General features: G+C 40.2%; 1 protein-coding gene across 1 annotated transcript in view; it reads left to right on the top strand.

The window, feature by feature from the left end:
• LOC144241779 (rho guanine nucleotide exchange factor 4) overlaps positions 1–26,849 on the top strand; it is a 136,242-nt gene that overhangs the window by 25,844 nt on the left and 83,549 nt on the right. The window contains exon 2 of the mRNA XM_077776402.1: positions 13,760–13,883. Within this exon, the coding sequence (XP_077632528.1) occupies positions 13,772–13,883 (112 nt within the window). The 5' untranslated portion in view covers positions 13,760–13,771. The remainder of the gene's footprint in view (positions 1–13,759; positions 13,884–26,849) is intronic.

Below are 26,849 nucleotides of genomic sequence, written 5' to 3'. Positions count from 1 at the left end.
CAAGGGAGAATGAGGTAAAATTCAGAAATGGGGATAGTGCATAATATAAGGTCAGTTTTTGTCCTTTAACTATAACTTTCAAGGTGGGAAGGGGGTATAGGAGACATGACTAAAGGTCAGAGATATACGTTGAATGTACTACTTATAAACTAAAAGTATTGTTTTATATTTTGAAATGAGTGTTTTGATGTAGATACCACCACAAACTGGCCATGTCAAAATGGTCATAACAAGTCAACCTATGAGTATAAACAATTTTGTTATAATGACAATCCTGTGAGGTGGTCCTTATGCACCCTACTTTACAGATGAAGAAGCTGAGATTCTTAAGAAACTTGCCAAATTTTAAGGTCATACATTGGCAGAGACAGGATTTTAACCCTATTTGTGTGTCTCCAATGCCTTTTCTCTTTTCTAAATTGCATTGTTTTATGTAGGTTGTGGAATGATGGGATGAAACTTCACATATTTTTTACTGTTAAGTTCTCATTTTAATTAGTTTATATGTAGAAAAATTGTTGGAAGTGTGTAACCACATAGGTCAAAAACAAATGCAGCACAATTAATGTGACACTTTCCTGGCTTCTAGATTCCTAATGAAAGATGTACCTGCCAGAATCACTATCCAATGAGGAAATAGCTCAATTCCTGCTACACTACCATTTTTTCATACTAAGATTTATACTGCCTTCAGGGAAGAACTCACTTAACAGTCAATGCATTTCAGTTTAAAGGAATAATTGAAACCTCTGAAACCAAAGGCCACATACCTGTCTGAGACTCAAAGCCTGATGTTTCCAAAGAGTGTATTTGCCTCCAGCACAGAATCTCAGAAAGCCCCTTCTCATTCCTCAGTGCCCTTTGTGTCTGGTGACTCAGTATGAGCTAAGAATGTTTTCCTCCATGCTATTCTAACAATCAAAGAATGATTTACCACTAATTTTGATGAGGAATCTACAAAGTATGAAACTAAATACAGTTCCTTATTATTCATAGATTCCATATTTGTGAATTCACCTATTCACTAGAATTTCTTTGTAATCCCAAAGTCAATACTCAAGGCACTTTTGCAGTCATTCACAGGCATGTGCAGAGCAGCAAAACATTTGACTCATTTGAGTGTCAGGTCCTCAGTTCAGGCGGAACAAGGTGATGTTTTCCCTTTGTGTTTAAGCTCTTTTACTAAACAAATGTCCTTTTGTGGTCTATTTAGTACTATGTTTTTTTGGCATTTTTGTGCTTATTGTTGGTGAGTTTGGTGCTTAAAATGGCTTCCACACCTAGTGCTGAAGTGATGTCTAGTGTTTCTAAGCACAAGAAAACTGTGATTGCCTTACAGAAAAAATACATATGTTGGATAAGCTTTGTTCAGGCATAAGTTCTATTGAAAGTGGCCATGAATTCAATATTAATGAATTAATCATATGGTACATTCAGAAAAAAGGAATAGGAAATTTACTGATTTGTATATGAAGTCATTTTGGAAGGTGCTAAAGTAACAGCTGTAGTGTATGATGTAACTATGGAAAAGATGCAGCTAAAGGGTGGACTCGTGAGATGTAAAACCATAAAAAAGTGTAGTGGGCAGTTGGTGGGAATGTAAACTGGTGCAGCTGCTCTGGAAAACAGTGTGGAGTTTCCTCAAAAAATTAACAATACAACTCCCCTATGACCCAGCAATAGCACTGCTAGGAATTTACCCAAGGGATACAGGAGTGCTGATGCATAGGGGCACATGTACCCCAATGTTCATAGCAGCACTCTCAACAATAGCCAAAACATGGAAAGAGCCTAAGTGTCCATCAACTGACGAATGGATCAAGAAGATGTGGTTCATCTATACAATGGAATACTACATGGCAATGAGAAAGAATGAAATCTGGCCATTTGTAGCAACATGGATGGAACTTGAGGGTGTTATGCTAAGTGAAATAAGTCAGGCAGAAAAGGACAGATACCATATGTTTGCATGTATAGGTGGATTAGGAGGAACTTAATGGAGGACCATGTGGGAGAAGAAGGGGGAAAATAGTTGGGGAGAGGGAAGGAGGCAAACCATGAGAGACTCTTGAATGCTAAGAAAAAACTGAGGGCTGATGGGGCTGGGGGAGAGGGGAAGGCAGGTAATGGGCATGGAGGAGGGCACTTATGGGGATGAGCACTGGGTGTTATATGGAAACCAACTTGACAATAAACTATTTAAGAAAAAAAAATAAAAGAAGTCTAGATATTAACAAACAAAGTGTAGTGGGCAGCATGTTGTAAGACTGGAAGCCAAGGAGGAGCACCTGAGTGGTTTAGTTGGTTAACTATCTGACTTCGGCTCAGGTCATGATCTCACAGTTTGTAGGTTTGAGCCCCATATCAAGCTCTATGCTGATAGCTCGGAGCCTGGAGCCTGCTTTGGATTCTGTGTCTCCCTCTCTCTCTGCCCATCCCTCACCGCACTCTGTCTCTCTCTCTCTCTAAATAAATAAATAAATAAATAGATATAATAGTATTGTTGTCAACTTAAAATAGACTGCTATATATATATGATGTTAGGATATTATATGTGAACTTCATGGTGCCACAGAGCAAAACTCTGTCATAGATATATGAAAGATAATGAAAAGCCTATACAACACTAAAGAAAATCATCAACCCACACAGGAAGAGAGCAAGAGAAGGGAACAGAGAATTATAAAAGCAGCCAGAAAACAACAAAATGGCGTTAAGTACTACCTATCAATAATCACTTTAAATGTAAATGGACTAAATTCTCCAATCAAAAGATATAGAGGCTAAATGCATTAAAAACAATAGTCATCCATCTGCTACCTACAAGAGACTCACTTCAAACCTAAAGATATATAAAGACTGAAAGTGAAGAGATGAAAAAAGGTATTCCATGCAAATGGAAAGCAAAAGAAAGCTGATGTAGCTATACTCATATCAGAAAAAATAGACTTTGAAAGGACAACAACAAAAAAGCTGTAATGAAAGACAAAGAAGGGCATTACACAATGATGAAAGATCAATCAGCAAGAAGACATAACATTTATAAATATATATATACCCAACACAGTAGTACCAAAATATATAAAGCAAATACTAGCAGACATAAAGGGAGAAATTGACAGCAATAAAATAAAAATTGGGGACTTTAAAGCCCCATTTTACATCAATGGAAAGGTCATCTTGAACAAAATCAATAAAGATACAGTGGCCTTCAACAACACATTGGACAAGATTGACTTAACTAATATACACAGAACATTTCATCCAAAATCAGCAGAATACACATTTTTCCCAAGTATACATAGAACATTTTCCAGGATAGATCCCATGTTAAGCCACAAAACAAATCTCAACAAGAAGATTTTAAGAAGAATGCAATCATACCAGGCCTCTTTTATGACCATAATGATAGGAAACTAGAAATCAATTCAAAGAAGAAAACTGGAAATATGACAAATATGTGGTGACTAATCAACATGGGTTAATGAAGAAATCAAAGGAGAGACCAAAAACTACCTCAAGACAAATAAAAATGGAAACACAACTTTATAGAATCTAAGGGACAAAGCAAAAGCAGTTCTAAGAGAGAGCTTCACAGCAATACAGGCCTATCTTGCAAAACAAGTATAATCTCAAATGAATAATTGAACCATATACCTAAAGGATCTTCGTTTTCTTCATCTAAGAATGTATTTATTTCACTTTCTTCCCTAAAGTATTTTTTTGCTGGATATAAAATTTTGAGTTGACAGTTGATGCAGCATTTAAAAAATACTGTTCCACTTCTTTCTGGCCTCCACAAAAAATGTGTAGTCATTTGAATGATTGTTCCTTTATATATATATGATTTGTTGTTAGTTTCTATGTTAGATTCTATGTTAGTTTCTGGCTGCCTTCAAGACTTTTTTCATTGTCTCTAGTCTTATGTAGTTCAGTTATGATGTGTTGGGCATTGATACGCTTGGGTTTTCCTGCTTGAAGTTTGCTGAGTTTCTTGGGAGCTAAGCTAAGGGTTTTTGTTTTTGTTTTTGTTTTTTTTTACCACATTTAGAATGTTTTCAGAAATTTCTTTTTCCTTCCTCATTTTTTTAAAATTTAAATTTTAGTTAGCTAACATACAGTGCAATATTGGTTTCAGGAGTAGAACTCAGTGATTCATCACTTACAAACAACACTTACATACAACATATACAACACCCAGTGCTCATCACAATAAGTGCCGTCCTTAGTACCCATCTAGCCCATCTCCTATCCACCTCCCTCCATCAACCCATATTTTGTGCTCTATAATTAAGAGTCTCATGTGGTTTGTTTCCCTCTCTTCCCCTCACTTCCCATATGTTTATCTGTTTTGTTTCTTAAATTCCACATGAGTGAAATCATGTCCTAACTGTCTTTCTCTGATTGACTTATTTCACTTAGCATAATACATTCTAGCTCCATCCATGCCATTGCAAATGGCAAGACTTCATTCTTTTTGATGGCTGAGTAATATCCCACTGTATATATATACCACATCTCCTTTATCTATTCATCAGTCGATAGACATTTGGGCTTTCTCCATAGTTTGGCTGTTGTTGATAATACTGACATAAACATTGGTGAGCAAGTACCCCTTTGAATCTGTATTTTTGTATCCTTTAGGTAAATACCTAGTAGTGCAATTGCTGGATGGTAGGATGGTTCTATTTTTAGTTTCTTGAAGAACCTCCATATTGTTCTCCACCCTGGCTGCACCAGTTAGCATTTCTACCAACAACGTAAGAGGGTTTCTCTTTCTCTGCATCCTCACCAATACCTGTTGTTTCTTGTGTTGTTAATTTTAGGCTTTCTGACAGGTGTGAGGGGGTATCTCATCATGGTTTTGATTGGTATTTCACTGATGATGAGTGATGTTGAGCATCTTTTCATATGTCTGTTAGCCATCTGGATGTCTTCTTTGGAAAAGTCTCTATGGATATCTTCTGTCCATTTCTTAACTGGGTTATTTGTTTTTTGGGTGTTGATCTTTATAGATTTTGGATACTAGCCCTTTATCTGATATGTCATTTATAAATGTTTTCTCCCACTCCTAGGCTGCCTTTTAGTTTTGTTGATTGTTTCCTTCACTGTGCAGAAGCTTTTTTTCTTGATGAAGTTCCAATAGTTGATGTTTGCTTTTGTTTCCTTTGCCTTCAGCAGCGTGTCTAGTAAGAAGTTGCTCCAGGTGAGGACAAAGAAGTTGCTGCCTGTTGTCTTCTAGGATTTTGATGGTTTCTCTTTTGAATGTGTTTTTGTGTATGTGTAAGAAAGTGGTCCAGTTTCATTCTTCTGCATGTTGCCATCCAGTTTTTCCCAACACCCTTTGCTGAAGAGACTTTTTGCCTTTGGATATTCTTTCCTACTTAGTTGAAGTTGAGTTGACCATACAGTTGTGGGTCCATTTCTGGGTTTTCTATTCTGTTTCACTGATCTATGTGTTTGTTTTTGTGCCATTACCATACTATCTTCATGACTACATCTTTGGGATATAACTTGAAATCTAGAATCATGATGCCTTTAGTTTTATTTTTCTTTTTCAGGATTGCTTTAGCTGTTAGAGGTCTTTTGTGGTTCCAACAATTAGGATTGTTTGTTCTGGCTCCATGAAAAATGCTGGTGGTATTTTGATAGGATTGCATTAAATGTGTACATTGCTTTGGAGGTATTGACATTTTAACAGTGTTTGTTCTTCTATCCATGAGCATGGAATGCTTTTTTGCTTCTTTGTGTCGTCTGAAATTTCTTTCATAAGTGTTCTACAGTTTTAAGAGCATAGATCTTTTACTTCTTTAGTTAGGTTTATTCCTAGGCATCTTATTAGTTTTGGTGCAATTTCAAATGGGATTGATTCCTTGATTTCTTTTTCTGCTGCTTTATTATTGGTATATAGAAATACAGATTTCTGCATGTTGATTTTATTTTACTTTTAATTAATTAATTTACATCCAAGTTAGTTAGCATATAGTGAAACAATGATTTCAGGAATAGATGCCAGTGATTGATCCCCTGTGTATAACATCTGGTCCTCATCCCAACAAATGTGTTCTTTAATGCTCCCTACCAATTTAGCCCATCTCCCTCTCCTATAATCCCTCCTGAAACCCTCTGTTTGTTCTCTATGAGTCTCATATATTGTCCTCCTCCCTGTTTTTATATTATTTTTGCTTCCCTTCCCTTATATTCATCTGTTTTGTAACTTTTTTTTGTTTTTTCCGTGTTTCTTTTTTTTTCTTTTTTCTTTTTTTTTTACAAATAGTTTATTGTCAAATTAGTTTCCACATAACACCCAGTGCTCATCCCCACAAGTGCCCTCCTCCATGCCCATCCCCCCTCCCCCCCACATCCATCAGTCCTCAGTTTTTGTCAGCATTCAAGAGTCTCTCATGGTTTGCCTCTCTCCCTTTCCCCCACCATTTCCCCCCTTCTTCTCCCCCTTGTTCCTCAGTTAAGTTCCTCCTAATCCTCCTATATGTGCAAACATGTGATATTTGTCCTTCTCTGCCTGACTTATTTCACTCAGCATAACACCCTCAAGGTCCATCCATGTTGCTACACATGGCCAGATTTCATTGTTTCTCATTGCCATGTAGTATTCCATGGTATAGATAAACCACATCTTCTTGATCCATTCATCTGTTGATGGACACTTAGGCTCTTTCCATGTTTTAGCTATTGTGGAGAGTGCTGCTATGAACATTGGGGTACATGTGCTCCTATGCATCAGCATTTCTGTATCCCTTGGGTAAATTCCTAGCAGTGCTATTGCTGGGTCATAGGGGAGTTCTATTGTTAGTTTCCTGAGGAACCTCCACACTGTTTTCCAGAGGGGCTGTACCAGTTTACATTCCCACCAACAGTGTAGGAGGGTGCCCGTTTCTCCACATCCTCGCCAGCATCTAGAGTTCTCTGATTTGCTCATTTTAGCCACTCTGACTGGCGTGAGGTGGTATCTCAGTGTGGTTTTGATTTGTATTTCCCTGATGAGGAGGGATGCTGAGCATCGTTTCATGTGTCTGTTGGCCATCTGGATGTCCTCTTTGGAGAAGTGTCTGTTCATATCTTCTGCCCATTTCTTCACTGGGTTGTTTGTTTTTCGGGCGTGTAGTTTGGTGAGTTCCTTATATATTTTGGATATTAACCCTTTATCTGATATGTCATTTGCAACTATCTTTTCCCATTCCGTTGGTTGCTTCTTGAGATGGGCCTAAACTGCAATATACTTCCCTCTTAGGACTCCTTTTGCTGCATCCCAAAGGTTTTGGACTGTCATGGTTTTATTTTTATTTGCTTCCATGTATTTTTTAAAATATTTATTTATTTTGAGAGAGACAGAGAGAGAGAGGAGAGAGAGAGAGATCGAGAGAGAGAGAGAGAACATAAACAGAGGAGGGGCAGAAAGCAAGGGAGAGAGAGAGAATCCCAAGCAGGCTCCACTGTCAGCACAGAGCACTATGTGGGGCTCACTCATGAACTGTGAGATCATGACCTGAGCCCAAATCCAAAGTCAGACACCTAACCAACTGAGCCACCCAGGCACCCCTGCTTCATGTATTTTTAAAATTTCTTCTTTAATTTCCTCGTCAATCTATTCATTCTTTAATAGGATGTCCTTTTACTTCCATGTACTTGAGGGCTTTCCAAATTTTTCTTGTGGTTGACTACAAGTTTCATAGTGTTGTGATCTGAAAATATGCATGGTATGATCTTTTTGTACTTGTTGAGGGCTGATTTGTGACCCAGTATGTGATCTGTCCTGGAGAATGTTCCATGTGTACTCAAGAAGAATGTGTATTATGCTGTTTTAGGATGAAATGTTCTGAATATATCTGTAGAATGCATATGGTCCAATGTGTCATTCAAAGCCATTGTTTCCTTATTGGTTTTCTGCTTAGATGATCTGTCCATAACTGTAAGTGGGGTGTTAAAGTCCCCTACTATTATTGTATTATTATCAATGAGTGTCTTTATGTTTGTGATTAATTGATTTATATATTTGGGTGTTTCAAGTTGGGGGCATAAATATTTTTAATTGTTAGATCTTTTTGGTGGATAGACCCCATTATATGATATAATTCCCTTCTTCATCTCTTGGATGAAGTATCTTGTAACAGTCTTTGTTTTAAAACCTAATTTGTGGGGCGCCTGGGTGGCTTAGTTGGTTAAGGGTCCGACTTTCGCTTAAGTCATGATCTCGCTGTTCATGGGTTCGAGCCCCGCGTTGGGCTCTGTGCTGACTGCCAGCTCGGAGCCTGGACCCTATTTCAGAGTCTGTGTCTCCCTCTCTCTCTGACCCTCCCCTGCTCACGCTGTCTCTCTCTCCCTCTCTCTCTCCTAGAAATAAATAAAAATATTAAAAAAAAACCCCTAATTTGTCTGATAGAAGTATGGCTACTGCAGTTTTCTTTTGACATCCATTAGCATGTTAGAGCATTCTCCATCCCCTCACTTTCAATCTGCAAGTGTCTTTAGGTCTAAAATGAGTCATAGGCAGCATATAGATGAATTTCTTTTATTCATTCTGATACCCTTTGTCTTTTAATTGAAGCATTTAGTCCATTTACATTCAGAGTGATTATTGAAAGATATGAATTTAGTGACATCATGTTGCCTGTAGAGTTGGTGTTTCTGGTGATGCTCTCTCATCCTTTCTTGTCTTTGTTGGCTTTGGTCTTTTGTTTTCTCCACTCAAAGAGTCCTCCTTAAAATTTCTTGTAGGGCTGGTTTATTGACTCCTGTAGTTTTTGTTTGTCTGGAAAATTCTTTATCTCTCTTTCTATTTTGAGTGACAGCTTTGCTGGACAGAGTATTCTTGGTAGCATATTTTTCCTATTTAGCATGTTGAATATATCTCACCACTCTTTTCTGGCCTGACAAGTTTCTGTGGACAGTTCTACTATGAACCTGATCTGTCTTTCCTTGTAGGTTAAGGACTTTTTCCCCCTTGCTGCTTTCAGTATTCTTTCCTTGTTTGTGTATTCTGTAAATTTGACTATGACATGTCTTAGTGATGGCTGGCTTTTGTTGAATTTAATGGGACTTTTCTGTGCTTCTTGGATTTTATATCTGTGTCCTTTCCCAGAATAGGGAAGTTTTCAGCTATAATTTGTTCATAAACTTTCTGCCCCCTTTTCTCTCTCTTCATCTTATGGGATTCCTATGTTATAAATGTTATTACGTTTTAATAAGTTGCTGAGTTCCCTAAGTCTGCCTTCTAGATCTCTGACTTTTGTTTCCCTCTTCTTTTTGGCTTCATTATTTTCCATAATTTAATCTCCTAATCACTATTTTGCCCCTCTGCCTCATTGATCTTCCTTTTTATGGCCTCCATTTGGTTGTGCGTCTTGGTTATAGCACTTTTAACTTCAGTCTGACTAGATTTTAGTTCTTTTATCTCTGCAGAAAGGGATTATCTTGTATCTTCTATGCTTTCTTCAAGCCCAGCTAGTATCTTTATAATCATTGTTTTAAATTCTAGTTCAGACATCTTACTTATATCTGCATTTATTAAATCCCTGGCTGTCATTTCTTCCTGTTTTTTTTCTTTTGAGGTGAATAACTCCTTCTTGTCATTTTGGAGGAAGAAAAAAACTGACAATAATAGTAATAATAGAATGAAATAAAAATTTAAATTTTTAAATCAAATAAAGGAAGTTTTGGTCTGCTTGTTTTGGTCTACTTGTTAAGATAAGTTTTATGGGAGAGAGAGAGAGAGAGGGAGAGAGAGAGAGAGAAAAGAAGAGAGAAAATTTTTAAATTAAAAAATAGTAAAATAAAATACATTGCTGATTTTGTGTACAAGAAACAAAAGAAAAGAAAAACAAAAACAAAAACAGAACAAAAAAGCAAACAAACCAACAACAACAAAAAAGAAAACAAATGAAGCTAGATCCATTTTCCCGTAGAGCTGAATCTTTGTAGCACTCTATGATCAGTAGGCTAAGCTCCCAGAAGGGGTTTATACTGGTCTTCTGGGCAAGGGGTCTCCTGATCTTATTCCCAGTGACACTTGCCCTAGTGGAGATGTACCTGGAGGGAACAGGGGGGCAAGGCTTGGTGTAGCAGCCTTGTTTTTCACATAGTGGCACTGTTTTGGTCACTGTGTCAATCAGTGTTTGTGGGCTAATAGTGTAAATGGTTTCACCCTGTTCTTCAGTCTCTGAAGTGGGAAGTTTGCACCCTCACAGACACACAATCAGTCACCCCTCCTGTGTATCCCACTTCTGTCAGTTCTCTGTCTTTCTCCTGTGTCTGAGCTGTCTGCCTATAAGGTGGCACCTCTATCAAGAGTTTTATTTCAGGTGCAGCTGTGTTTCAAAACCACACATCAGAGACCCCCATGTTCAGACCTGCAGTAATTTTCAGGGGGAAAGTCTCACTGAGCCATAGCTAGGGCCAGCTTGTCCTAGGAAGCAGTCATGCCACTGCAGAGTGGCAGCAGTTCAGAGTTTATGGTAAATCACAACACATAGCCAGCACCAGGATTTGCTGTCATTAGCCAGCATCCTTTGTTCCTTTATGGGTGAACATGGTGGCTTGATGGTGCCTACTGGGTCTTTTGCCTGTGGAGAGGCCGTATCACCTCTACCAAATGCACTCCAAGCAGAGGAACATCTTCTCCTCACGTGATCCAGGGGACCCTCAAACCTTGTTACCTGCTCCTCGGGCTTTGCCCTGCTACCTCACCAGAGCACCACCAAATGCAATGCTCTCTTTTCACCTCTGTTTCTCTCTCTCTCTCTCTCTCTCTCTCCATGAAACAGCTCTCCCACTCTGGGGCACTGCAGCTCTTCACTTCCCCAGTTCCCCTCTCTGCACTATGTACCGACTGTGTTCTTTCCCTCAAATTATGCAGATTGTTCTGTTAATCCCCAGATTTATTTCCTAGGTGTTCAAAATGGTTTGATGTTGATCTCCCTGTGTTTGAGGGACAGACAAGGCCAGGGTCCCCTTACTATTCTGCCATCTTAACTCTTCCTCCAAGAAACTTCTTGATATTGTTCTGCACAACACTATCTCTTCTGTTCTTGCATCTCTGATGGCAGAATGTTAGATGTTTATTGTCGTGCTATAGGTCCCTGAGGCTCTGTTTATTTTTTCCAATACAGTAAAACCTTGGATTGCAACTGACTTGTTCTGCGAATATTCCACAAGATGAGCAAATATTTCTAATAAATTTTAACTTGATAAATGAGTGATGTCTTGCAATACAAGTAGTATGTGATGCCAAACATCACATGATCACAAATGAGCAATGGTTCTTGAAATTCACTTTGATATACGAGTGCTTTGGATTACAAGCATGTTTCCAGAACTAATTATGCTAGCAAACCAAGGTTTTACTGTATTATTTTTTCTCTGTTTTCAGACTGGATAATTTCTTTTGAGCTATTTAGTTTACTGATTCTTTCCTCAATCATCTTATTTTGTAATTGAAGTTTACCAGTAAATTTTTAAGTTATTGTATTTTTCAGTTCTAATATTTCAGTTTCATTCTTTTTTCTTCATCTATATTCAACCCTTGAACAACAAAAGAGTTAGAGGTGCCAACTTCACACACAATCAAAACCCACACATAACTTCTGATTCCCCCCAAATTTATTAATAGCCTACTGTTGACCAGAAGCCTTACTGATAACATAAATAATCAATTATCACTTCTTGTTTATGTCATATTACATACTTTATTCTTACAATAAACTAGAAAAAAGAAAACGTTAAGAAAATCATAAGGAAGAGAAAAATACATTTACAGCACTGTACTGTAGTTATAAAAAAAATCCAATGTAAGTGGACCCATGCAGTCAAACCTGTGTTAGTTATTCAAGTGTCAACTATATCTCCCTGCTGTTATTTTCCACTCAGTTCAAGAGTGTTCATGCTTACTTCTTAGAGCCTAGTTACAGGAGCAATTTAAAGTCTTATAATTTTAACTACCATGTTACCTTGGTGTTGAGATCTGTTGGTTGTCTTTTCCCTTAAACATTACTGAGATTTTCATAGTTGCTTATATGTTAAGTAATTTTGAACAATATCTTAGACATTTTGCATACTGTTATGAGACTCTGGGCCTTTTTTAGTTGCTATGGAGAATAATGGCTATTACATTTTTAAAGCAATTGATCCATTTAGACTACAAGTTCTTACTGGCATTCAGGGGCTATGTTTCTTATGTCATTTCAGTTTTCAAGGTATTTTCAGTGCTATTTGGATAATGTAGATCACTCAGTGGGACCTATAAAATGTTCTATTTCATAGTTCAGTTCTCAAAGACTTTAGTATCCTGTTTAGGGTCAGATCCACCCATGCACAGTTTGGGATAAGTCCTGGAGTTTATAAACACTTTTTGGGATCATTTTCTTGAGTTCCTTTCTCTCTGCATTCTTCCAGACACTTTCTGATTGCAGGAGGCCCTACATTCCTGATCTTTTTGCAAGAAAGCTGGGCTTTTGTTTTCCTACTTTTCCATAAACTTCCTGCAAATGTGGAAATCCAGAGCCAAGTGGCAGGAAAACAGAGATTGAAAAATGAAACAGGATTCTCCTCCCACCTCCGTGCTCTTAGGACCACAGTTCCTCTGGTCATGGAGGATTCCCCTTCCTCAGAGTTTTAGGTGCCTACCTGGCCATCACTGTCATACTATAATAGGATTTCCTGGGAATTTGGGGTGGGAGGAAACAACAGAAAGATTTTCCCCACTTGTTTATACTCTTAGGGGCACCCTTTCCTTCTCTTCAGACCACAGAGACTTCTTTTGGAGTCTTTTTTAGGCACACCCAGTTTCAAGTTGCTATTAAGGTCAAGCCTGAGGGTATCATAGGAACAACAAAAGAATTTTCTAAGCACTACTTGCTTCATCATTTCAGGGATACAAAAGAAAAGGAAAAGGAACAAACATTTATTTGAATATGTACCAAATTTAAAAAATTTTTAACATTTATGTATTTTTGAGATAGAGACACAGCACAAGTAGGGGAAGGGTAGAAAGAGAGACACACACACACACACACACACACAAAGAAATTGAAACAGGCTTCAGGGTCTGAGCTGTCAGCACAGAGCCCATCCTGGGGCTCAAATTAACAGACCACAAGATCATGACTCAAGCCAAAGTCAGACGTTCAGCTGACCAAGCCACCCAGGTGCCCCTACATACCAAAATCTTTAAGCTAATACAATAACCTTACAAAGTAAATAAAACTGGAAGGGGCCAATTTTATATCTGGATGATGGGATGATAAAGAAAGGGACAATATCTCTTGTCTTCCCAAGACCCCATGCAACACTGGTCCTTAAAATTTGAAGGGAAAGTTCTGTCTCATAATTATGAAATGCCCAGGACTTCATGGGTTGTATTTTAATTAAGCACCCCTAGAAGAATATGCCTTAGTTAAAACTAACAGTCATGCTTTTGGAGGAATGTCAGGCTGTGAGACAGAGAAGTTGGAGATTTGAGGGGTTGGAGACCTTCTCAACAGTCCTTATTTCACATTGTTGAATGACAACCTGTTCTGCCACAATTAACACATATGGCCATACAGGTTAAAGACTCCAGAAGTTTTTGTGGGGCTTTTCCCCTCATGGATTTTGATGTAAATGGCACCTCCTGAAGCTATGTGCATTTTGGCTATGTACCCTGGTCATAACAAAGATCCTGGACAATGAAAAAAGTATGATGTGGCAATGACAGTATAGCATATCTTTTCTTCATTTACTCTGTGCCTCTTTCCTCCTCTCCCAGTGTTGGAGGAAGATGACTGTGACCTCTCCAGAATCTTTGAGTCGTGCTAGAAGCCATCCATTCTCCCAGAGTGCCCCAACAGGACTGAACTGCATGGGCTGGCCAGAGAACCTACCAGACACTGGTGAGTTATGTGCCTCTCTCTCTTATTTTATACTCTGATGTCCTAGAAATAAGGACAAGAAGTGAGAGAGTGTTGTTGACTGCTATGTTTACTTGTCTGGCAGAAGTAGCTTGAAGGTGAGACAGATAAACCAGTGTCTCTTGTTCCTTCAATTAGGAAGAAGTCCCTAGCACCCAGAGAAAGGGAATTATTGGCTTGAGGAAGATTCCATTATTGAATCCCCAGACCTATCTCCATTTGTTTATTTTGAGTAGAACTAATGATCATCTCTTGGGTCTAGCAATAAGATATAACTATATGATACATAACTTGCAGAAGCAATAAACACATGGAGAGTTTTGTCTAATCTAGAATGGAATTTGAATGTGTTTTCCCTTTGACAGACAAGCCTCTTCCATGAGTTTTATGGCTGCTTCTCTGAGTCTCTTTCCCAAATCAATGGCAAACAGCATCACATCACATATTTGCCCATAAAAGGACTAGCTTTTGTGCCAGAAGGAAACTGGTGAGAGCCAAGATAGGGCATCCTCATGCACAAGCCACCACCCTTTCCCAGACCTAACCCAGTAGGGGCCTGGATATGCTGAAAATGCTTCTGGTGTTAAGTGTCAGATCTTAAGCAGGTGCAGATTATATTAGCAACCTTATTGTCTAAAAGCTGGCTGGAAGCAGAGGCCAATCTAGTGTTTAAGAAAGATAAAGAATGGGGGGCACCTGGGGGCTCAACCAATTGAGCATCCTACTTCGGGTCATCATCTTGAGGTTCATGAGTTTGAGCCCCACATTGGGCTCACTGCTGTCAGCCTGTTAGTGCAAAGCCTGCTTTGGATCCTCTGTCTCCCTCACTCTGCCCCCCACTCTCTGCCCCTCCCCCGCTTACACTCACCCAAAAATACTTTTTTTTTTTTAAAGATAAAGAATGGTAAAGCCCTTGACACGGTTGAAAAAGCAAAATAGCTAACCCTGTCACACATGTACTTTGTCCAGACTTGGGGAGTAGGAACAGGCCTGACATTCAAGGCAAAAGATGATAGGAGCATAGTAGCCAGGCTCTGGGGATTAGATGGGGATTAGCCATCCTGAGGAAGGATGCACATCCTTCTGATGCAGAACTGAGTCCTGAACTCTGAATCCAACTCAGTACATACTAGATGCTGGTCCTGGGGGAACTAGCTCCTCTGATTAGATGGTGGACATGATCATTTTCCATTAGCAAACATATGTGCTTATGGTGCATCATGCAGGGGACTTATTCTTTGCCAGATAGGGTTGTGATCTTAAATTCACAGTAAGCAAAATCATGAAAAGGTGTTTGACAACTGCTACAAGTATCTTTTCAAAGGAAAAAGATATTTCTAACAGAGGTCTTCATTAAGTTATGGGATTATTTAGAAGCTCATGGTAGGAGCAGTAATTGGTGACAGTAGTGTTTTTCCAGTGATAATCCTCAAGGCCAACTTTGCCCCTTGAAGTTAGAACTTTCTTACAAATCCAAAGCTTAATAATCGTATGTTCCTATAATTTCAGAGGTTCTTTTGAATTAATTGATAGGTGGGGGTGCTTAGGGGACTCAGTCAGTTAAGCGTATGACTCTTGATTTTGGCTGAGGTCATGATCTCACAGTATCATGGGTTCAAGCCCAACATTGGGCTCTGTCCTGACCCTGCGGAGCCTGCTTAGGATTCCCCACCACTTCTCTCCTCCCCTTTCTGCCCTTCCTAATTCATGCTCTGTCTCAGAATAAATAAACTTTTAAAAAATGACAAGTGAATTTATTGCAGAATAATTAAAAAACCTCAGTGACACGTATGTCCTGGCATGCTTGCACACCAAGGGTACTGCTCTGGATGTCAGAGATCAGAGCTCTGGCTCTAGCTGCACTTGATACAGGGGTGAGAAATCATGCACATACCTCATTTCTCTGTATTTCCGAATCCCTTATTATTCAAAAAGGGAATAATAATTCCTGTTTTTCCATTTCATCATGTTAATATTGACAGTCAAATTAATTTGGGCGTGTGTCTCTGAATTTAGCTTAGGAAAGTCTTCTTATCTTTATCACTTCTACTCCAGCTGTTCTGATCCAATCTTCTGGGATTATATTTCCAGTCTCTATCCTCAGAACCTCTCTCATCATTTTCATTATTGTTAAAATTTTTCCCACTTAGGTCTGTGAGAAATTCTCAGTTTTATCTTCTACTTTGTTTTTCTGGTTTTACTTACATGTTTATTGTCTCCTGGATGTGATTCAATGATCATACTTTTAATCTCCAATAAATCTTTTCAATGCCCTCTAGAGGCTTGTTAAAAACAGAAAATTGAGAATTTTGTAAAAATTTTCTCCTGTTCGTGTTTTATAAATTTATTTCCAAATTCATCTGCATTACCTTTGCCTGGTGTTTTTCTGTAGGTGAAATTTCTCTATTTCTGTAAGAACTTGCTAACTCTTACAGACATCAATCCTTCCTCAAAAAGGGCTTGTTATCAAGTAGTACTAGAAACATCTTTCACAGACTGCTATAGAGTCCTGTTAAAATCCTTCAAACACAGTTGAAGCAGTAAGTAGAAAGTTAAGATTTCCTGTAATGTGTATCACAAGTTCAGTTACCTTGAGGGAGCTGTAAGCAGTGCCAGCAGGAACTGTGCTTCTTTCTTGTCTGGAGTAGCCAAGAATTAGCCTGATGTGGGAGCATGCCACCCTTTGTCCCACAAGCTGGTGCCCAGGATAAATTGCACCACATTCACTTCTTTCTCAGTGCAACCAGCAAAGCCAGTTACAATTCTGCGAGTCGCCAGCATAGCAGACACACATAGCATCATATAAAACCCTCTGCACCTCCAGAGCCCTTGTCTATGACTTAGGAAGGTTGATGAAGTTCTACCAGGCACTTACCTACTTGCCTTCTATTTCCACTGTTATATCAAAGGTATGGGTCACTTCTTTCTTCAACCCAATTATACCTTGTGGGTGAATTTCTCTATTTTTCAAACAGCTTTATTGAGCTGTTTATTCACACGTGTTATTCACATACCATACAGTTCACCCATTTAAAGTGTACAATTAGGGGAGGGGCAAGATGGCAGAGAAGTAGGGAGCTCCGTGCATTGAACTCGCCCCCATATCTCACACAGAAAAGATCTGAAGCCATAGGATACCTTACAGAACCCAAGAGATAGGGAGAAAAAGGACGCAGAATCCACTGAGAAAGCCGTCTAACATGAGTGTGAACTGGGGAAGATAAAATCAGGCTGGATTCGGAGACTCCAGGGACGGGGGCGATCCCCCTCTGCGGGGAGTGAGAGGGGAAAAAGAGAGAGTCCGAAACCACTCAAGATACGGTCCCTGTCATTGGGAAACAGAAAAAACTCTGCTCGGGGCACAGAAGGACCGTGCACACCAAATCCCTGTGCGCCAGGTCCCCGCGCGCCAACTTGTCCCAGAGGGGCTGCACGCGTGCGCACCGCTTCTTTGTACCCCTGGCTTGGCTGGATCCCTGGAGGAACCTAGTGCGTACCTCCGCGCTCCTGGCTAGCTGGAACTCTAGAGGGAAGGCGAAGGGCTTAAAACTGGGAGATTTGCCTGCAAGTTCGTGTTTTGGGTGACGAGACACAGAGGGACCTGGTTTCCCTCTCTCCAGTGGGCCTGTGCGTCCCTCAGGCAAACCCCGTCGTTGCTCGGCAACCCAACCTGGAGGAGAAGGGAGCAGCAATTCTGGCTCCATGCCTAGGGCTAGGCAAGAGGCATGGAATTGCCCTGAGGGGATCGCCTGCTCTATGGCAATTTCAGTGGGGACTGGGATTTGGAAACTAGGCCTAGCCTGGGTAAAAGAGCGCAACCCCCTTTCGCTGCACCCCCGGCACGGGGAGTTTACACACATAAAAAAGCAAGGTGCAGCGCTTGGTTCAAGAAGGGACTGTAGCGCCACCACTCTCCTCCCCACAGCTGCCAAGGTAGAACTCCTGACACATTGGATCACAACACGCCCATCCCTGCTAAAGAGCTGCCCTCCTCCTTTTTTTTTTTTTTTTTAATTTCCCCTCGGAACACTGACCTGATTAACTCTGGTCACCAGCTTGCTTAAACAGTCACATTTACTCCATTCTGTAGATGTAAATTCTCCACCTACCGACCTTTTCATCTCTTTCTCTCAGGAATAATTAGACTATATAGTTTCTTTGAATAACACCAGCATCCTTCTCTCACCAATCCAACTATATTCCACCCTTTAGCTCTTTGAAAAGAGCTACTTATCCCTTCTGCCTGTTCATTCTATTTCCAATTTTGCCTCATACCTGCCCTGTCTTCTCTCTCTTTCTCTATACTCTTCAACCAGCACTGCATACACCCGGCTATTTAATTGTAGCTGGGAAATCCGGTTATATGCTTTAAACCATTATTTGTCCATCAGTTTTCTTCTATTTTCCCTTTGTTTTCTTCCTTTTTAACCTTTTTATGTATTTTTTATTCTCTATTATTTGCCTTCCCTCCTCTGTCTTTTCTCTTAACTTTTTCGTTTTCCCTCTCAGTTTGCATGTTAGTTGGATTTGTCTGTGCGTTTCTGTGCCTCTGCTCCCTGTATTTGTCTGTCTATTCTCTTCTCCAGGGATACCTCAAGAAACAAGCCAAAGTACACATGGTGGAGAGTCCTAAATATCACTGCGAGTAGGAAAATAAAAGAACCAAAGTCTCAACAAGGGAGACCAAGATATACCATTCAAAGAACACTCTCTGAAAGGATAGGGTTTGGACAGTCAAAGAGTCTTCTTAGGTACAGCAGCGCTCACAGGTGCAGAGAGCATAACAAGTCTTTATACTAACAAGAGAGAGAAAGCTAACTAAAATAACAAAACGAAAGAGCTCTCCTCCAAAGAAATTCCAAGAAGAATTGACAACGAATGAACTGCTCAGACAGATATAAGCAGCATTAACTGAACAAGATTTTAGAATCATAATCATGAAATTAATAGCTGGGCTTGAAAAAAGGATAGGGGACATCAAAGAAACTATGGCTACAGACAACATGGAGAATAAAAATAGGCATGATGAATTAAAAAATTCGATAAATGAGATACATAATAAATTAGAGGCCTCCAATGCACGGATTGAAGAGGCAGAAAGGAGAATAAGTGACTTAGAAGACACCATTATAGAAAAAAAAGAAACAAACTGATCCAGGAACAGGAAAGAAGAGTTCAAGAGCTCAGCGATACGGTCAAATGCAACAATATCTGTATCATAGGAATCCCAGAAGAGGAAGAGAGAGGGAAAGGTGCTGAAGGAGTCTGGAACAAATTATAACAGAAAACTTCCACAACCTGGGAACGAGGTAAACGTTGAAATACAAGAGGCTCAGAGGACTCCGAATCAACCTTCTGCATGGCATATCATAGTAAAAATGGCAAAATACAGGGGCAAAGAGAGAATTTTGAAAGCAGCTAGGGAGAAAAGAGCCCTAACATACAAAGGGAAACTTATCAGAGTGGTGACAGACCTATCTACTGAAACATGGCAGGCCAGAAAGGAATGGCAAGAGACCCTCAATGTGACGAACAGAAAAAATATGCAGCCAAGAATCCTCTATGCAGCAAGCCTGTCATTCAATATAGAAGGAGAGATAAAAGTATTTCCAAATAAACAGAAATTGAGAGAATTTGTCACCACTAAGCCAGCCCTACAAGAAATCCTGAGGGGGACGCTCTGAAGAAAATGTTGCAAGGAACAAAGATACCAAAGACACCACCACAAACATGTACCCCACAAAGGACACAAAGACTCTAAACCCACATATCTCATTAATAACACTGAATGTAAATGGACTAAATGCCCCAATCAAAAGATAGAGGGTAGCAGAATGGATAAAAAAACAAAATCCATCTATTTGTTTTCTACAAGAAACTCATTTTTTTTTTCTAGGAGAGAGAGAGAGAGACAGCGTGAGCAGGGGAGGGTCAGAGAGAGAGGGAGACACAGACTCTGAAATAGGCTCCAGGCCCTGAGCTGGCAGTCAGCACAGAGCCTGACGTGGGGCTCAAACCCACCAACCGCGAGATCATGACCCAAGCGAAAGTCAGACGCTTAACCGACTAATCCACCCAGGCGCCCCAAGAAACTCATTTTAGACAGGAGGACACCATCAGATTGAAAGTAAGGGGATGGAGAAATATCTATCGGCTACAGGAAGTAAAAAAAAATGGTGGAGTGGGTATCTTATATCAGACAAACTGGACTTTAAAGTAAAGACAGTAACAAGGAATGAAGAAGGGCATTATATAATAATACAGGGTCTATCCATCAGGAAGAGTAACAATTATAAATGTCTATGCACCAAATATGGAAGCACCTAAATACATAAAACAATTAATCACAAACAGAAACCGTCTTATCGTTAAGAATGGGCTAATAGCAAGTGAGCTTAATACCCCACTTACAGCAATGGACAGATCAACTAGACAGAAAATCACTAAAGAAACAATGGACTTATATGACACATGGGACCAGATGGATTTGAAAGATATATTTAGAACCCTACATCCTGAGGCTATGGAATTCACATTCTTCTCAAATGCATGGCACATTCTCCAAGATAGATCACATACTGGGACATATAACAGCCCTCACTAAATATAAAAAAAATTGATATCATACCATGCACACTCTCAGATCATAATGCTTTGAAACTTGAAATCAATCACAGGAAGAAGTCTGGAAAACCTCCAAAAACATGGGGGTTAAAGAACACCCTACTAAAGAATGAAGGGGCCAATCAGGCAATTAGAGAGGAAATTAAAAAATATATGGAAACAAATGAAAATGAAAAACAACAATCCAAAAACTATGGGATGCAACAAAGGCAGTCCTAAGAGGAAAGTACATTGCATTCCAGGCCTATTTCAAGAGATTAGAAAAAGTGCAAGTGCAAAATCTAACAGCTCACCTAAAGGAACTAGAGGCAGAGCAACAAGAACGCCCTAAATCCAGTAGAAGAAGAGAAATAGTAAAAATTAGAGCAGAAATAAACAACATAGAGACCAAAGAAACAATTGAACAGATCAATGAAACCAAGAGTTGGTTTTTTGAAAAAGTAAACAAAATTGACAAACCTCTAGCCAGGCTTATCAAAAAGAAAAGAGAGAGCACCCAAATAGACAAAATTATGAATGAAAATGGACTTATTACAACCAACCCTTCAGAAATACAAGCAATTATCAGGGAATTCTATGAAAAATTATATGCCAACAAATTGGATAACTTAGAAGAAATGGGCAAATTTCTAAACACACAGTCACTACCAAAATTCACACGGGAAGAGATAGGAAATCTGAACAGACCCATAACTAGTGAAGAAATTGAATCAGTGATCAAAAATCTCCCAACAAATAAGAGCCCTGGACCTGATGGATTCCCTGGGGAATTCTACCAGAAGTTTAAAACAGAATTAATACCAATTCTTCTCAAGCTATTCCAAAAACTAGAAATCGAAGGAAAACTCCCGGACTCATTTTATGAAGCCAGCATCACTCTGATTCCCAAGCCAGACAGAGATCCAGCAAAAAAAGAGAACTACAGGATCCTCTTCTTCGTGAATTTTCTTTCTTCAACTGAAGGTCTGTCAGTTTTGTTGATCTTTTCTAAGAACCAGCATTTGGTTTCTTTTATTTTCTCTATTCTGTATCTGTTTTTTTTCTATTTCTCTATATTTCTGTTTTTTTCTGTAATTATTTCTACTCTAACTTTTATTATTTCCTTCCTCTGCTTGCTTTAGGTTTTGCACTTCTTTCAGTTTTGCACTTCTTTTTCTAGTGTCATAAGGTGCAAATTTGGTTGTTGACTTGAGATCTGTCTTCTTTTAATACAGGCATTTGCAGCTATAAATTTCCCTATAAGCATTGCTTTAGCTGTGTCCCAAAAGTTTGGGTATATTTTGTCTTCATTTTCATTTATCTCAAATGTTTTCTGATTTTTCTTTTGGTCTATTCTTTGACCCATTGGTTATTTAGGAGTGTGTTGTTTAATTTCCACATATTTACGAGTTTTCTAAAAGTTCCTGTTACTGATTTCTAATTTTATTCCATGTGGTCAAAGAACATGTTTTGTACTGTTTCTATCCTTTTAAATTTGCTGAAGCTTGTTTTATGGACTAATACATGGTCTATCCTAGAAAGTGTCCTATGTGCATTTGAGACTAATGTGTCTTCAATTTTGGGTGGTATTCTATAGATATCTAGTAAGTCTAATTGGTTTTTGCTGTTGTCCAAGTCTTCTATTTGTGTAATCTCCTGTACAGTTGTTTTATACATTATTGAAATTTGGATATTGAAACCTCCAACTATTATTGTTGAATTATCTATTTCTCCCCTAATTTCTACTGGTTTTTGCCTTATATATTTTGGTGCTCTGTTATTATGTATATATGTGTTTCAATTGTTATATCTTCCTGATGGATTGACCCTTTTATTGTTAAACTCAGCTTTTAAATTCCACTGATTGGCAGCTGATTGCTCTACTCTTCACAACAATGCTTTGGGGCATAAGTTGCTCAAATTCTGGCTCCTTTGAAGGAATAGTTTCAGAGATCTGTGTTTGGCATTTGTTCTGATCCCAGAAGGGCTTATTCCTAGTTCTGGCTTGCAAAGTAATTGGCTTATAATTCTAGGCTATATCTTCATTAGATCCATGAATATGTTCCCAAATGCCTTTCACCAGAAGCCCCGCTGCTCTTGGGAGCACCTTTAAGTTTAAACTTCTCCACGCTTTGATACAAATAAGGACAGTTCTTTTGGGAGGAGATTAGCAGATAATCTGTTTTACAGCCTTCCCAGCAGTCAAAATTCTCCCCTTAGGTAAAATATTTGAGTAAGAGCTCTGGAGCTGGGTATGTGGATAATATCAGGCTTCTCTCTGAGTGACAATCACCAAAGGAGTGTACATTGGTCTATGGTTCCCTGGGCTTTCCTGGCATGGAATCCAGCCTCACAAGCAGGGGGAAGAGATATCAGAGCCTCAATATTCTCAGTGTGCTGAAGAAGGGAGTCCCCACTGCTCAACCATTCTTGCCCAGGACCTAGTCTCAATAATAGGTAGCAGAGGACAGAGTGAAAAACACTGCTCCTCTAGGGAAGTAAGCTCTCCAGCTGGGAAATAAGACAGGGAGCTCTATGTTCTTTGATTTAGCCATCTAGAGAAGAATCTCCAACTCACTGAGCTGGGAAGAAGGGGAGAAGGAGTGGTCCTGGTTCAAATATCACAGACTCTCACATTTCTTAGTAAACTTTCATTGATTTTCTTGAACAAATGTTTATTTGCTATTTGCCCCTAGGAACATATCTAGAGGTTTTAAGTGGTTATTTTTAAGTAATTTCCACCAGTTTCATTGGGGAGTGGCTCAGTAGCACTCATCATTGTCCTGCTTGCCTGCAGACAGTCTCAATTTTCCTTATTATAACTGTGACTCATCTCAGGAAGAGTCTTAAAGGAGATAATTTGGATGACTGAGCCTATATCATACTTACTCAATATCAAGATCCATTGCTTAAACTTCCTCATTATATCCCCAATAGCTAGCAGTATCCTCTGTACAAAGTAGGCTCACAGTGTCTCTTGCCAATGATATGGATAATAGTCCAACAATAACTGTCTAGAGAATCCTCAAAATCAGAAAGAAAGGAATTAACAATTCCACAGTGGTTCAAAGCATAGTTGGTGAGCACTGAAATCAATTCCACCACTTCCATATATGTCCTTGGATTATTCTGAGCTTGTTACTTTCAACTGAAAAATGAGGCTAATAACAGTGCCTACTAGTTAAAGCTGCTGTGGAAGTTAAATAATATATGCAAATTACTTAATGCCTAATATATACTTAATAAATAGCTGCTAATAGTTCAGACATTGCTAGGCACTGTTGTATATGCACATATCACTTCATGTAATCCCTACAATAATCCTGCAAAAATAGTTCTCAGTATCATTATTTGATGGGTGAAGGGAGAAAGACTTATGAAGTGTCAATAATTTGCCCAAAGTCACAAGTAGTAAGAGAAAACCAGAATTTGAACCCAGATCTCTCTGGTGTTAAAGCTTCTTTCTGTTTAACACTATGGTAGAAACTGAAGTACAGGGTTAGCTAGGAGAGACAGAACAGAAGCTACTCTAAATTTAGACAAGTATCTGTTTCTACATGTACAGTTGAATTGCCGCTCCAATTTTCACATCATTTAACCAGTCTCAAACAGTGATCCTTCTGTGATGATCTTTCTCATAAAGATGGTGTATTAACATTAATTCAGATAGATAGATAGATAGATAGATAGATAGATAATTATAAACCTACCATGTGATGGCAAGAGAACCAAAATTTCCTCTCTTCCTTAATAGTATCAGAAATGGATGAGTTTTATGGGTTCCCATGCATCAACTTTTATTCCCCAAGATTCCCTTAACCTTGGATAGTATGTAGTAATTTCAGCTGCCATCACCACTGTGGTCTTAAGAAATGTGGATCCCTTTTTCATACCATAGCTCAAACGAGGATACTCTGATCTTCCCTGCAGTAGAGCTGAGACCAGGATAGCTGGTTCAAGTAAGAATTACTGAAGTCTCAAGAAGACTTAAAAGAGAAATGGACTCAGAAAAAGCATGGTGCTTGGCTGGCTGGCTGACAGTGGCTTACACAGGCTAGATCAGTTCATGCTGCTGCCATCTGGAGGCACCACCTTTGTACTATCCACTTAGGATCACACATCATCTGCTCAAAGGCCTGAACCCCCAGAAGAATGTTCCCTTCCTGCCTATTTGGCCTCTTGCTCAGTTCCATGCCCCCACTCATTCCTCCACAGGCATTTACCAGGCACCCAACCTGCAACAGGTGCTCTGCACACACTGAGACACAGTGGTAGGTAAGGAGCTGCTGAACTCACAGCACCCACAGACAACAGATAAACCACCAGCCATTGACAGATGAGTCCTAGGAAGAAATAAATAAAGTTTTTCTGAGAAGGTAACATTTGCTAAGATCTGATGCTGAGAAGGAGCATGTACCTTGAAAAGCAAAAAGAAGAACATTCCAGGTGAAAGGAACAATAAGTGCAAAAGCCCTGAGACTAGAAGGCAAGGTGGCCTCCGTGGCTGGAGGGCAGAGAGCAAAGGATAGGGGAGATGATCAGAGTTGGAGAGATAGGTCAGGTCAGAACACAGGGTCTTGTGGGTCTGGCTAATTGTGAAGAGATGCCTCTGAAGGGTTTGAAGCATGAGCATGACACGGTATGATTACATTTTAGAGCTCTCTGGGGCTCCTCTGTGGAACAAGTTAAAAGACTAAAGCTGTCTTCCAAGCACAGCATGATAGTGGCAGCAGTAAAAGACATGGACAACTTTGACACTTATTCTAGAGGCAGAACCCAGACTTGCTGATGATTTGGGAGTGGTGTCTCATGATCTGTGCCTCATGCTGGCAGTGACCATCTCCTTCCTGATAGTTCTTCCCACCCACAGGAGCTTACTCAGAACCCTCAACCTGACAGCCACATAAGAACGCGAGGGGACCCTCCTTGCAGAACTGCCCATGATCAGGAACAAGGGGAGGGAAGAGTTGTTCTTCCTAAGGGCAGGAAAGGATAGAGGCATGGATAAGCAGTGTGCATTCCAGGTATGGGGTGGTTAGGAAAGTACAGTTTCCCCAGACAAGTAGAGAATATTGAGGGAGGAGGTCTTCAAGATGCAGATTGGCTAAGTCACCCCCCAAGGCCCATCAACTGCACACCCAACAATGTCGGTATTACTGTATGCTTGTATAGGGCTTTGTGCTTTATATAAATGTTGGTATGCCATTGTCCCCAGCCCCTAAGTCTATTAAAAGCAGCAATTATTAATATATTAATCTGATAGAGGAGATAACAGAGGGCCTACAAGGAGAGGAGACAGATATCTATGAAGACGCAGTGTCCCCCATGGTACAAAGTTAGGAGCACACAGAGGAGGAGACAGGCAACATGAAATGGACCCCAAATGCAGAGGAAGGGAGAAAATGACCACTTTTCCAGCATCCACCCTATACCAGCTGGTATGTGGCAAGTACCTCTCATTTCATCTTCACTATTGTTACTACTTCTGCCACTTTAAAACCAGCTTCCTAGGGCTTGGAGGGGTTGGAGGAGGGATGTTGCTGGGGAGGGGGAAGGGAAGTTAAGAGATTGGGAGGGAAGGTCATTGATCCCGATCAGCCCATATCAATCCATATTAGGACTTCCGGTAACATAGCTCACCTCCAAGACCAAGTCTCCCACTGTTTTCACCTCCTAGATTTTGTATTTCCTATAAGTACTTCTTGATGTATTGTCCTTGTCTGAAACAGCAACAGCGGAGGTACTTCACCCTTTAGGCACACCCCAAGAACCTACAAAATGCTCACGACTGTCTGGGAGGGTCCAAGGAAACAGCAGCTTTTTTCCCTAATAATCCCTATCCTCCCCCAAACAAACCCCTGTAATCCCTGGCTCTCTGTCTTGTGCTTTGGGGCTCCCATTTTCATTTGTGCCTGTCACTGGGCTGTTTCAGACACTTCCATGGTGGGGAGGAGGACCCCACCTTTATGGTCTCTAATCACTGCAGAGCATCGGGACAGCGTACCGCGAGCGGGGCACGTTCCTGCAGACTGCCGTCCCCTCCGCACACCGTGCGCGCGGCAGGCCCGGTGGCTAGGGGCGTGTCCCGGCCAAGCGCGCTCCCCCGAGACGGTGTTCACGGACCTCTGCCCGAGTCCCTGCCCCGAGCTCCCGCCCCGGATGGGCACGGACGCGCTGCCCCCAGTCTGAGCCGGGTCCTTGCCGAGCAAATGGGAGCGCCCACCGGCCCTACTCACCCCCGTGGCCTCGGGGCGTCCCCTCCGAAGATGGCCCCAGCCTCACACGCGCGCAGGAATGCTGGCGGCGGGGCGCGGCCCTGCGGGGGCGGGGGTGGCCGGTGCCCCC

Source organism: Crocuta crocuta, unplaced genomic scaffold (genome assembly GCF_008692635.1).
Source record: "Crocuta crocuta isolate KB4526 unplaced genomic scaffold, BGI_CrCroc_1.0 scaffold257, whole genome shotgun sequence".
Classification (NCBI taxonomy): domain Eukaryota; kingdom Metazoa; phylum Chordata; class Mammalia; order Carnivora; family Hyaenidae; genus Crocuta; species Crocuta crocuta.
The sequence above is the reverse complement of the archived record's forward strand: the minus strand, read 5'-3'. Positions and strand labels throughout refer to the sequence as shown.